Source organism: Chiloscyllium plagiosum, chromosome 18 (assembly GCF_004010195.1).
Source record: "Chiloscyllium plagiosum isolate BGI_BamShark_2017 chromosome 18, ASM401019v2, whole genome shotgun sequence".
NCBI lineage: Eukaryota > Metazoa > Chordata > Chondrichthyes > Orectolobiformes > Hemiscylliidae > Chiloscyllium > Chiloscyllium plagiosum.
In genome coordinates, this window is record NC_057727.1 from 13,594,725 (window position 1) to 13,606,917 (window position 12,193).

Genomic DNA, 12,193 nt, shown 5'->3' on the forward strand with positions numbered 1-12,193 from the left:
CTCCCCTGTCTCCTCCTCTTCACTCACTCATCCCTCAAAGGTAACACAGCTGACAACCAGCTCACAGGAAAACTAACCAAGTCTGTAACCCGAGCCGCTGAGAAAGTCCCAAAATCAGACATTTACATCCGGAACGACTTTTTGTTATTAATTTTTTGAGTTGTAACAAATGACAGAGATACAATGTATTACTGCTTAGTCGCTTGAAATATTTATTTTGAACATTTGATAAGTTCTTTGTGGTGTAATTGTTGCCTGACAAAGTGAAGGATGATATTTGCTGAGGAAGTAAGTGTTTCCCATTTTTTCACCATCCGACCGACAGAGAGTACAGCATGGTATGTGTGTGAGGTGGAGATATTATTCGATGTATAATCGCAAACAGCCCCCTGAAAGTTGGTCCCTACACCTTCAAAGTTACCTTTCAATTCCCCATGTTGCAGACTCTAGTGCTCTTTATCCCAAACATGGTTTGTACTCCAGCTTTACGTCCTCCATCCACACTGCTGTTACCTCTAGACTCAGGATTCAAATTCCCTCTTGGCCGCTGTCCTATTTTCCATTCTCTATCTACATTGGAAATTCTAGTGTGCATTTGTTGGCAATCCTGTTCACCCTACGGCAAATTGCATTGGGTTTAAAGTTCTCATCCCTTTCTCCATTTTCAAACATCTCTTTGGCTTCACTCCTTTTAGGAATAGAACATCTTCCAGTCTTACAATCTTTCAAGAACTTGGTATTCTTCCACATCAGGCCTCTTAATCGTGTCCTGTTTTAGTCACTACACCACTGATAGGCATGCCTCAGATGCCTAGGCCATAATCACTAGAATTCTATGCAGCTCTCTGCTTCGACCCTACCTCTGAGCAAGCTTTTAGTCATCGGAACTAAGATCACCGTACGTTGCGCGATGTCAGTTTTTTTTATTGTAGAGGATCTTGGAATGTCTCACTGTACTGAAGGTGGTGGATAAATACCAACATTCTGTGTCCACTAAGATCTGGGTGAGAAAGTCTGACTGAGCTATCTCGCATGGGTGCCAGTTTCCTTCCAATTCTGGGAACCTGCCAGCTGTGTGTTGACTCCACACGCACACCTGCATTTCTCAGGTCAACAGCAGAACTGTGGGCCTGTTTTGTGTACAAATGAGGGCCAGTCCATACACAACGGGCTAAAACTGAATACCTTCATTCTCTTAGAGCCATCAGAACCTAACTAGTGTGTCACTCACCCTTTGTCTCCACCCCAGTTTATGACCCTGAGCAAATGCAGCCCAATGCATGCATTGGAATTTGTATGTAGGATACCTAAACAAGATTTCCAGATACCCCCTCACTTCCCTCACTGTCAGAAAATCTTTTGCAGATTATTATGTGGACTGTGGATCGTTCATGGGATTATAATGGTTCCCTTTTGTTTTAACTCTGTCAGGGCGAGTGTGCAAATTTCATCTGCCTGATTGAGCCCTGGAACCGAACTCACCTCTACGTCTGTGGGAGTGGAGCATATCACCCTATCTGCACCTATGTGAACAGGGGCCGTAAGGCAGAGGTAAGCTGTTAAAGTACTAGACGTTCCCTCACCACCGAAGAATGCTCCTTTACACAGGAACTACTCAATATTAAAGATCCATTTTGTTTACCTTCCACCAACGTGACAAATCACATGATGAAATAGTAGTGGAGTGTTTGTCTACAATAAACCCAGGAGAGCTAAGTGGTGCAGTGGTAATGTCCCTATGTCTGAGATAGGAGGCTAATGTTCAAATGCCACCTTCTCCAGAGATGTGCAATAATAATTTCTCTGAATGGGTTGATTATAATAGATGCAGATTTGGGCCAGAATTTGGAACAGGGGTCCTGTCCACGAGCTACAGGTTCATTTCATTCCAATGGAAAAGGCACAATACCACCTAGATGCTGTCAGGCACTCAGCTGGCCAGGGGATTTAGGACCCCAGACACAGTAATCCCATCCCCTGAGAGCTATCGGTCATTCAGAGGCCAGCAGCTGCCCATTGCCAGCAATGCCACTCCTAATCATCCTTCAAGGCCCAGCCAAAGGGGCTGGCCACTGGAAAGATGGATGCAGGTGCCACGTGAGTCACATTAAACCATAAGCATTAGGAACAGGAGTAGGCCATTCAGCCCCTCATGCCTGCTCCACCATTTAATAGGCTGACCTGAAATTCCTTACTTTCCAATTTCTTACATGTTCCTGTAACCCTTGATTCCCCAACTGATCAAGTATCTATCTATCTCAGGAACTCTGCCCCCACAAATCTCTGCGGCAAGGAGTTCCAAAGACTATCAATCCTCTAAGAGATGAAATTCTTCCACGTATCCATCTTAAATTGGTGCCCTTTTATTCTGAGACTACGCCCTTTGGTCAGAGATCCTTCCTTGAGGAGAAACATCCTCTCAGCATTTACCCTGTCAATCCCCTTACGAATCTTCAATGAGATCAGCTTTCATTCTTCTAAAGTTAAATACCAAATTCTGAAGGGATCAGAGATGATGAGTGTCAAGTGGCTTATTAATAAGGTTAATTGGCATCTGCCAAGTAGCTAAGCAGGATTTCTGTGTTGGGTCCTGTGAGAGAAAGTCAGGATGTATGGGCCAGGATGGGGTGGTCGTGGTGCATAGCTGTCTTTTCTTCCGAAGCACACTCCATGACTATGATGTATTTGATCTTAAAATTGCTTGTTTACACTGTCCTAAAATGATTTTTTTTTAAAAGAAACCAGTTTACTTAAGAATGAACTGACCCTGTCTGCTTCCACTGTCTCCCGAGGAAGCCAACTGCATAGATGTACAGCTTCTTCACCAAAGTTCCAGCTGGTTCATTTTGATTTTAATTCCAATCAGTTGCAGACGCTGTCCTCCAGTTCTACTGACCTCGACAAAGTGAAGTCACCTTTTCTTGGTCCACATGTCACTACTCGTGTGAAAACCCTAAAAGCAGCAATCCAATCCCATCTCAAACTTTTCTTTTTAACTGAGCACATGTTTGATTTACACAATTGCTTCTCATACTCCAGGCTGTCCATCACCTCAATCACTCTGGTACTCTCTTCTGTATCCAATGTCCCTTTTGTGCTGTGGTGACCACAATGTACTAAAGAATCTAAGTACAATCATATCAATAGTTTATAAAGTGACCTGGAAAAATCATCCATTAAGCTCAATAATATATACCTGATGTTCTTTACTCACTGTCAACTTGGAGTTGGTTTAGCTCAGTTGGCTGGATTGTTGGTTTACAGAGTATTATGATGCCAACAGTTTGGGTTCAATTCCCATCATTGATTAGATTACTTACAGTGTGGAAACAGGCCTTTTGGCCCAACAAGTCCATACTGACCCATTCCCCTCAAACTATGGGCAATTTAGCTAACCTGCACATTTTTGGACTGTGGGAGGAAACCCGCACAGACACGGGGAGAATGTGCAAACTCCACACAGACAGTTGCCTGAGGCGGGAATTGAACCCAGGTCTCTGGCGCTGTGGGGCAGCAGTGCTAGCCACCGTGCCACCCTGGCTTGTGGTTACCATAAACGACTTTCCTCCTCACCTGAGGTCATAGAGTCATAGAGATGTACAGCATGGAAACAGACCCTTCGGTCCAACCTGTCCATGCCAACCAGATATCCCAACCCAATCTAGTCCCACCTGCCCGCACCCGGCCCATATCCCTCCAAACCCTTCCTATTCATATACCCATCCAAATGCCTTTTAAATGTTGCAATTGTACCAGCCTCCACCACGTCCTCTGGAAGCTCATTCCATACACGTACCACCCTCTGCGTGCAAAAGTTGCCCCTTAGGTCTCTTTACTCTCTCACCCTAAACCTATGCCCTCTAGTTCTGGACTCCCCGACCCCAGGGAAAAGACCTTGCCTATTTACCCTATCCATGCCCCCCATAATTTTGTAAACCTCTATAAGGTCACCCCTCAGCCTCCGACGCTCCAGGGAAAACAGCCCCAGCCTGTTCAGCCTCTCCCTATAGCTCAAATCCTCCAACCCTGGCAACATCCTTGTAAATCTTTTCTGAACCCTTTCAAGTTTCACAACATCTTTCCGATAGGAAGGTGACCAGAAGTGCACGCAATATTCCAACAGTGGCCTAACAAATGTCCTGTACATCCGCAACATGACCTCCCAACTCCTGTACTCAATACTCTGACCAATAAAGGAAAGCATATCAAACGCCTTCTTCACTATCCTATCTACCTGTGACTCCACTTTCATGGAGCAATGAACCTGTATGCCAAGGTCTCTTTGTTCAGCAACACTCCCTAGGACCTTACCATTAAGTGTATAAGTCCTGCTAAGATTTGCTTTCCCAAAATGCAGCACCTTGCATTTATCTGAATTACACTCCATCTGCCACTTCTCAGCCCATTGGCCCATCTGGTCAAGATCCTGTTGTAATCTGAGGTAACCCTCTTCGCTGTCCACTACACCTCCAATTTTGGTGTCATCTGCAAACTTACTAACTGTACCTCTTATGCTTGCATCCAAATCATTTATGTAAATGATAAAAAGTAGAGGACCCAGCAACGGCCCTTTCTGGTGGCTCTCAGGTTAAATCACCACTAGTTGTTCTCTCTAATAAGAGAGCAGCCCCTATGGTCTGGTAAGACTATGGCAACACAACTCACTGCCCCAAGCATCATTGTAATAACTTCAAATTGGGGAGATGCGTGATAGCCTAGTGATATTATTGCTAGACAATAAATCCAGGAAACTCAGCTATTGTTTTGATTCGATTCCCTCCAAGGCAGATGGTGAAATTTAAATTGAATTTTTAAAAAAATTGATTGTTGGACAAGCCCACTTGGTTCACTAATGTCCTTCAGGGAAGGAAATCTGTCTTTCTTACCTGGTCTGGCCTACATGTGACTCCAGACCCACAGCAATGTGCTTGTGAGCCACTCCATAGTATCAATCGCCACAAAGTCTCAACAAAGAAATTAAACCAGGTGAACCACCTGGCTTCTATCCAGGTTCTGCAAAAGACAACAGCAGAAACAATCCTTACATGGTTCTCCTTATTGACATCTGGGGGTTAGTGCCAAACTTTGGAGAGCTAGTCAAGTAACAGCCTGACATAGTCTTACTTACAGAATTAATACTTACAATGTCCCAGGCACCACCATCACGATCCCTGGATATGTCCAGTCCCACCGACAGGACAGACTCAGCAGGAGTGGATGCACAGGAGTATTCAGTGAGGAGGGAGTTGCCCTGCGAGTCCTCCATATTAGTTCTGGATCCAATAAAGTCTCATGGCTTCATGGAGGATTTCAATGTCAACCACCAAGACTGGCTCAGCAGCAGCACTACTGATCGAGCTGGTCAGGTCCTAAAGGATAATGCTGCTCAACTGTGCCTCTGATAAGTAGTGAAGAACCAACGAGTGGGGAAAATCATTTTTGACCTCATCCTTACCAAACTGCCAATCCAAATTCACAACCACTTCCATCTAGAGGACAAGGGTAGCAGATACATGGGAAGACCACCTGCAAGTTCCCCTCCAAGCCACTCACCATCCTAACTTGGAAATATATCACCATTCCTTCACTGTTGCTGGGTCAAAATCCTGGAATTCCCTCCCTAATAGCATTGTGGGTCAACCTACAGCAGGTGGACAGCAGCGATTCAAGAAGGCAGCTCACCACCACCTTCTGAAGGGCAACTAGGAGCAAGCAACAAATGTTGGGCCCAGGCAGCGATGCCCACGTCCCATGAATGAATGAATGAATAAATAAAAATTATTCAGCACCTAATTTCATTCAATTTCCATGCATTGTATTTTTTTCCACTTTTTTTATAATCATCCTTCCTTAGACCCTTTTGAGTTTTTTTTGTCCTGTACATTGAATTTTGATCTACCACTTATCTGCCCAATTCGCATGTACAGTCAAATTCCTGTATCACCATCCTTGTGGTTCCATCAGTGGAGTAACTCCATATCTATAGTAAAATATTTCTATAAATACCTACTTACATTAGTTTTGGTATTGGCCTTTCCATGAAAACTTGTGTGTAAATCCTTACTGAAATCTAAGAACATCTTCTGCCTTATCGCTATTGTGTTCTTTTGTCACCTTCTCAAACAGTTAATTAAATTAAGTATGTCAACGCATCCTTTTATTCATTTGCACAATGTGACCATTGTTGGCTAGGCCAACATTTATTGTTCATCTCTAATTGTCTAGAGGGCAATTAGGGGTCAACCACAATGCTATGGATTTACCAGGCCAGGTAAAGAGGGTAGATTCCTCCTTTAAATGACATTATTGAGCCAAATGGTGTGTCAATCAATTGGTCATCATTGGAGAAGTTCTTTTTTTCAAAAATTAAAAGCAAATTCCACCTTCTGCCATGATGAGGTTTAAACCCATGCCTTCACAACATTAATCCAGCAGTCTACATTCCAAAAAAAATGCCCAAAGAACTACGAATGCTGGAAGTCACAAAAAACCCCAGAAATTGATGGAAAAACTCAGCAGGTCTGGCGGCATCTGTGGAGAGAGAGCAGTGTTAACTTTTCAGGTCATTGTTTTTTTCCAGCAATTTCTGTTTTTAAGACTAGATTACTAGTCCGGTAACATCACCATAACATCACTATCCAAATTGTCCAAGATGAAAGGAGGCCATTTTTTCGGAAAGAAATCCAGGTAGTTCTGGTGCTCTGTTCTTCCCCTACACCATTCCAACTTCTTTAGCCTTATCAGGTAGTTCGCTCCAAATTTTACCCACTTGTAACATTAAACATTTATTCCTCATCCTATCTCTAACTATTTTAATTACCTTAAACTGCGCCCTCCCATTGACCACTGGAAACAACCTCTGTTTATTTACATTCTCTGAATCTCTCACAATTTCAAACACATCTATTGGATCTCCACTTAGCCTTCTCTGCTTTAAGGAAAATAATCCAAGCTGTAGTCTTGGACTCCCTACTGGCTGTTCATTGATTCCCGTCAGAATTCTCCACAATCATAGTCTATGCAAAATTGGTCTCCACTACACTCAATGTACTGTGTCATTTTATCAGGTCTGTCAGCCTGATCTCCTTATTTTTGAAATTTTATATTTGTACTTTCTCCCTTTTCTTTTCTTTTAGGTTTCCCTGCAGTATCCACTGTTCACTGGACAGCAGGTAAACCTGCTCACAAGCCTCCCCTGTCTGCTATTTATTGCACAAAGATTTGTGAGACAACCCTACTTCTGTCCTTACAGCCCTTCTGCCACTTCCCCCCATCCCTTTGGACAAGTGACTGATCTTTGGAGGACATTAGCCAGTGCTCAATGTTTACTGTAGGCTTGGGGCCTAGTCTCTACTCAGTATCTAGGCCTCTGCTTTCAGGCTACTCCCTGTTGAGTGCCTAGCTGGCTTTCATTCAGGGCTCCCTTTAACAACGAGGCAGCTTGCCCCTTTTATGGGTCGATTCTGAAAAGTTGCTTGCCATTATTCAGACATTCATATGAAACCTTTCTCCTCCCCAACATGTGACTAGCACTTTCAAACTTCCCAAGATAAGAGAGGTGATTTTGTTTCTCTTTGGGACGACCAACTCCAATCCATCTCTGAGTACAGGGCAGGTAAAACACACTAAACTTTAATGGATGCGACTAGGTTCTAACTGTGCAGGTACAATGGACAGAATGGCCTCCCTCTGCACCATATTAATTCGGTGATTCAGGGATTCAAATGCAGCTTAACCTGGTGAGCTGCTGGGAACATTAGCCTCGGCATATCACACACCCAAGCGCAGTATACTCCTTTTCAGGGACTTGCATTGGAAAATGAAATGAGAACAGGAATATAGACCCCAATCTCCAATATCTGAATCCCAACACATTCTGGCTGTACTGCTTGGAGAACAGTGACCAGGAGTCCTCTGAACTAAAAGCAAATCAACATGGTGGTGGTGTATAAATTATCCAAATTATCTATCGGATAATCAAGTCTGGTGCAGGACTTGAGTCGTTAGCTTCTTGCTAGAGTTTAGACAAAGGACGGGAGATCTAATTGAGGTCCATAAGATGCTACAGAGGATTGACAAAGTAGATGTTGAGAGGATTCGGGGCGATCTAGAATGAGAAGTCATTGTTTTAGGATAAGGGGGTGGCAGATTTAAAACAGAGATGAAGGGCAGTTATTTCTCTCAAAGGGTCACAAATCTTCGGAATTCACTACCCCAGAGTGCAGTGGGTGCTGGCTAATTGAATACATTTAAAGAGGTAGGTGGGTTTGTAATTAGTAACTGGTTGAAGGGAAATGGCGAGCAGGCAGAAGAGTGGAGTTAAAGCTAAGATGAGATCAACCACGGTCGTGTTAAATGGTGGAGCAGGCCCATGGGGCTGAAGGGCCCACTCCTACTCCTAGTTCTTATGTTCTTGTCTGATCCAAACTGTACCACAAACCGTCTCCCTACCTACCATGTAGAGGATGGGCCCCTGGTCCAACAGAACTCCTCCATGTTTCCCCATGAGCTTCATGCCAGTGCACTTGGCATGCCTTAGGTATGAGATCAGGGGCAAAGATCGGGACGATTGCCCGATGAAACTGGCATCCGTGAGATCGAATAGCATGAATGATTAACTGGATAGAAATTCTGTAGGTGAACAGATACCTCTTGGGCAGTCCAAGGGTGCAATTTCCATCCATAAGCCACACAGTACCAGGCTGAAATGTAGCATCAACATGTACCCAGTATGCACTGTACATGGGCGAGTGTCAATGGAGATATATCTGAACTGTAAGGTGTGTGGTGTTGGTTTTTTGCCCAGTACAGGGTATAGATACCTAATGTTGGCAGAGACCAGCATGAGCTAAGCTCAGCACCAGACTCGAGCAAAATTCCAACTTCAATGAGTCTGGATCCAACGCATGTTTCCCTTCAGCTCACAGCTCGCAAGAGAGGAATGAAATGAAGCTTTTTATCAGCTGCATGCATCTTTTCCCCAAGCCCTGCCTTTTCTTTCTCTTTCATTTGACATCTCACAGGTGGTTTTAGAGCAGAGTGGGAGATATTGCCATGGATTCATGCAGAATTTAAAAGCGAGTCACCTCTAATCAAGGGTAGGGCTGGATATTCCCACACAATTGTCATGAATGCATCTGGAAATCATGTGTTGTCGGGTGTGTTTCCACAGGCCTGTGTATTGGTAACAGTTACTGCTCGGACCCGTGCTAACCACTCCGCATTTTGCTGAGGGTGGCCTGCAACCGTGTGAAATACCACACTGGTCAGCCTGTTCTGATTCAAGTGTGCGCTGCCCCTGCCAACTAAGGTGTTGTACTCTCACTGGGTGTTCACACGAGAAAGCAAGGTGCTGTCCAGGCATTGGTCCCTGACTGAGGAGATCAGTGCAGATCCTTGGAGGAGCTTCAGAAAGCTCAGTGCAAGGGGAGTAGAAATCCTGGCTCTCCTTGGTCATTCTTCTCTGGTTACAGTGAGTGGGCCAGCAGCCTCTTTTCCCAGCGGCTTCTGGGATTTGCTGTCAAGTTTATATTTCTTTTTTTCTCTCTCCCCTCTCTTACATGTTTGACAATTTTTGAAACTGGAGAACTAGTGACAATAGGATGGAATGTCATAAGTGCAGTGAATATTACTCTTCAGGGATCCAGGCCAGGGGTAGATCTAACAACCTGTCTGATTCACCAAGACAAGTGCACCATCGTTTGCCTTGGAGACATAGGGGAAAAAAAGAATCATTATCAGATGATGGATGGCGCGTGGGTGTTGGGAAAAGCCTCAAGAACACAGCAAACAATCCCTCACCCGCCACTCCTCAGCCTTTTATGCTGTGTGTTATGTTCAGTGTGAGTGTTCAGTGTAATCTCATCCCTGGGCCCCCATCACCAGAAACCCTTTACAGGAGGTACGTCAGTACAGCTTCGAAATATATCAGCATTTGCAAATCTAACATTCATAGCCAATAAGCAAAGACTGGCGAGTGAATGCAGATACAATCATTCAACCTACAGCAAAATGTCAGAGACAAACCATCAGGAACCCATACACTTCTTACACCTAGGAGGAGAAAGTGAGGACTGCAGATGCTGGAGATCAAAGCTGAAAATGTGTTGCTGGAAAAGCGCAGCAGGTCAGGCAGCATCCAGGGAACAGGAGAATCAACATTTCGGAATTCCTGAAGGGCTTATGCCCGAAACGTCGATTCTCCTGTTCCTTGGATGCTGCCTGACCTGCTGCGCTTTTCCAGCAACATATTTTCACTTCTTACACCTACCCTTAAACCAGCAGGGAGCACAGATACAGTCCATCCACCTCTAATAACCTGTCAATCAAATTCGTCACCTTCCTACTGAACCACTGATCCAATCTCCAATCATTGCAGCCTTGCTAAACTTAAGAAATTCAGACATTACTCCTTGTAAACCAGCAAGGAGTACCACCATCTTCCTGCTGCATCCCTGTCCAATCAGTAACAATAAGCAATCTCTTTCAAACGGTTACGGAATACCTAAGGAAGGCACCAGAATGCTAGGATTCTACCACATTCATTCAGAAAAGTGTTGAAAATTTAGTTCGACGTGGAAGAGGTGGAAGACCTTTATTCCTTGAGCACAGGCTGGATTCTGGGTATTATCAAGGATGTTGAATTCCCCAAACAGATCAAACTTTACTTTGACTGCAGGCAATCTCTTACAGTTATGGACAGAGTATAGCCCATGCTTCGTCATAGCAGTATCTCTTCTCTGATGTCTTCACCCTGGAGGCAATTAAACTCTGATGTCAAATAGTGGCCGATATATAAATATTTTTATAGACTGCCATGCGTAGAGATAAAGTTTCTAAAATATGTGGTGCTTTGACTGATAAAATTGTCTTTGACAGCTTTATTAAAAGCAGATTAGAAACTGAATGGGGGCATATTAAAAATGGGAGTTTAACATTTTCTCTCTAGTGACAGAGCAAGGGATGATGTGTTGCATTATTCCATAAGGACTTAGCTACACAGAGGGTATTTTTGTGGGAGTCTATTTTAATGAGCAATGAATACTAGAGATGGTAGACTGTCCACTGGCTGGATGGTTGGAGAAGGAAACACTGTGTTACTTTAACAAAATAATGGGATCGGCTTTACAATTTAGCGTTTCCCTAGAGCGAGGGTTCACACAAAGGTCTTGGGTATATTGAGGATGCAGTCACAGAGGTCGGCATGCCTCATTCGTTGCCTGCACCATTTTGCATCCAATTAACGGATAGAAAATTGTGCATGGCAGCAAATCAGCTGCATTGACCCATTTGTTCATATTTCCGACATGTGCTCCTGCTGTGCGAAGCCCCATTTCCAGAACATTAAATCATGAAATTTATTGAGGAATAAGTTACTAAAGAGGTATTTGTACAATTTTCCTGTTGTATGCAGCATCTATAGACACTCTACTGTGTTTCAGCGTATGTTTAATATGGAGCATTATTAAGAAGATGGATTCTATAGTTTCTCTAGCACAGGAGGCAGAAACCAATCTCTGCTATCTTACAGTTTTACTATAAAAGTGTTTAAAAATTTTTTTTGTTATCTTCTCTCTCTCTCTCTCTCTCTCCTCAATCTCTTTCTTTCTTATCTCTATCTCTGGCTGTTTCACAATTCTCAGGATTACATCTTCCATCTGGAACCAGGAAAAGTCGAATCAGGCAAGGGCAAGTGCTCCTATGACCCCAAGCTTGACAGTGTGTCATCATTAATTAGTGAGTATTTCACTACTCTTCCTCGACTCCGCTGGTTTTCTTGACAGGTCCAGGGCAGCAAAGGAAGGGGAAGTTAAAGACTTGTGAAGGGGGTGTTGTCGGCAGTGGGAAGGTGGGTGGGTGGTCAGGCAAGTTATCCTGCAGCAAACAACTGATCCCACAGGAACAGTTCAAGTAACTTTCAACACGAGTCACTGTCACTGGACAGATTGAAGGCGATTGGACTGGTATGTCAGTCACAAACAATGTTGTTGTGATTGTTTGTGTGTGCTTGATCAACTCCGAATGCCCTTAACTCAGCTAATGTCATTGTTGAGAATTAAGGCCCATTCACTGTTGAACACCTGGAATGCAGACTGGAATTTGCAGCAACGGGAAGATTTTCATTCCAGATGTGTACCCTGGTTCGTGTTTTGAATTCCTTTAGCTTGCCTTAGCATCCTTTGCGCAGTGTCAC

The 12,193-nt window shown here is 43.9% G+C and overlaps 1 protein-coding gene across 6 annotated transcripts in view; it reads left to right on the forward strand.

The window, feature by feature from the left end:
• sema3fb (sema domain, immunoglobulin domain (Ig), short basic domain, secreted, (semaphorin) 3Fb) overlaps nucleotides 1–12,193 on the forward strand; it is a 258,663-nt gene that overhangs the window by 178,019 nt on the left and 68,451 nt on the right. For 5 of the 6 annotated variants that reach the window (XM_043707713.1, XM_043707715.1, XM_043707716.1 and 2 more), the window contains exons 5-7: nucleotides 1,432–1,551; nucleotides 7,137–7,172; nucleotides 11,643–11,736. In XM_043707713.1, coding sequence (XP_043563648.1) covers nucleotides 1,432–1,551; nucleotides 7,137–7,172; nucleotides 11,643–11,736 — 250 coding nt within the window. The remainder of the gene's footprint in view (nucleotides 1–1,431; nucleotides 1,552–7,136; nucleotides 7,173–11,642; nucleotides 11,737–12,193) is intronic. The other variant, XM_043707714.1, reaches the window with a different exon arrangement.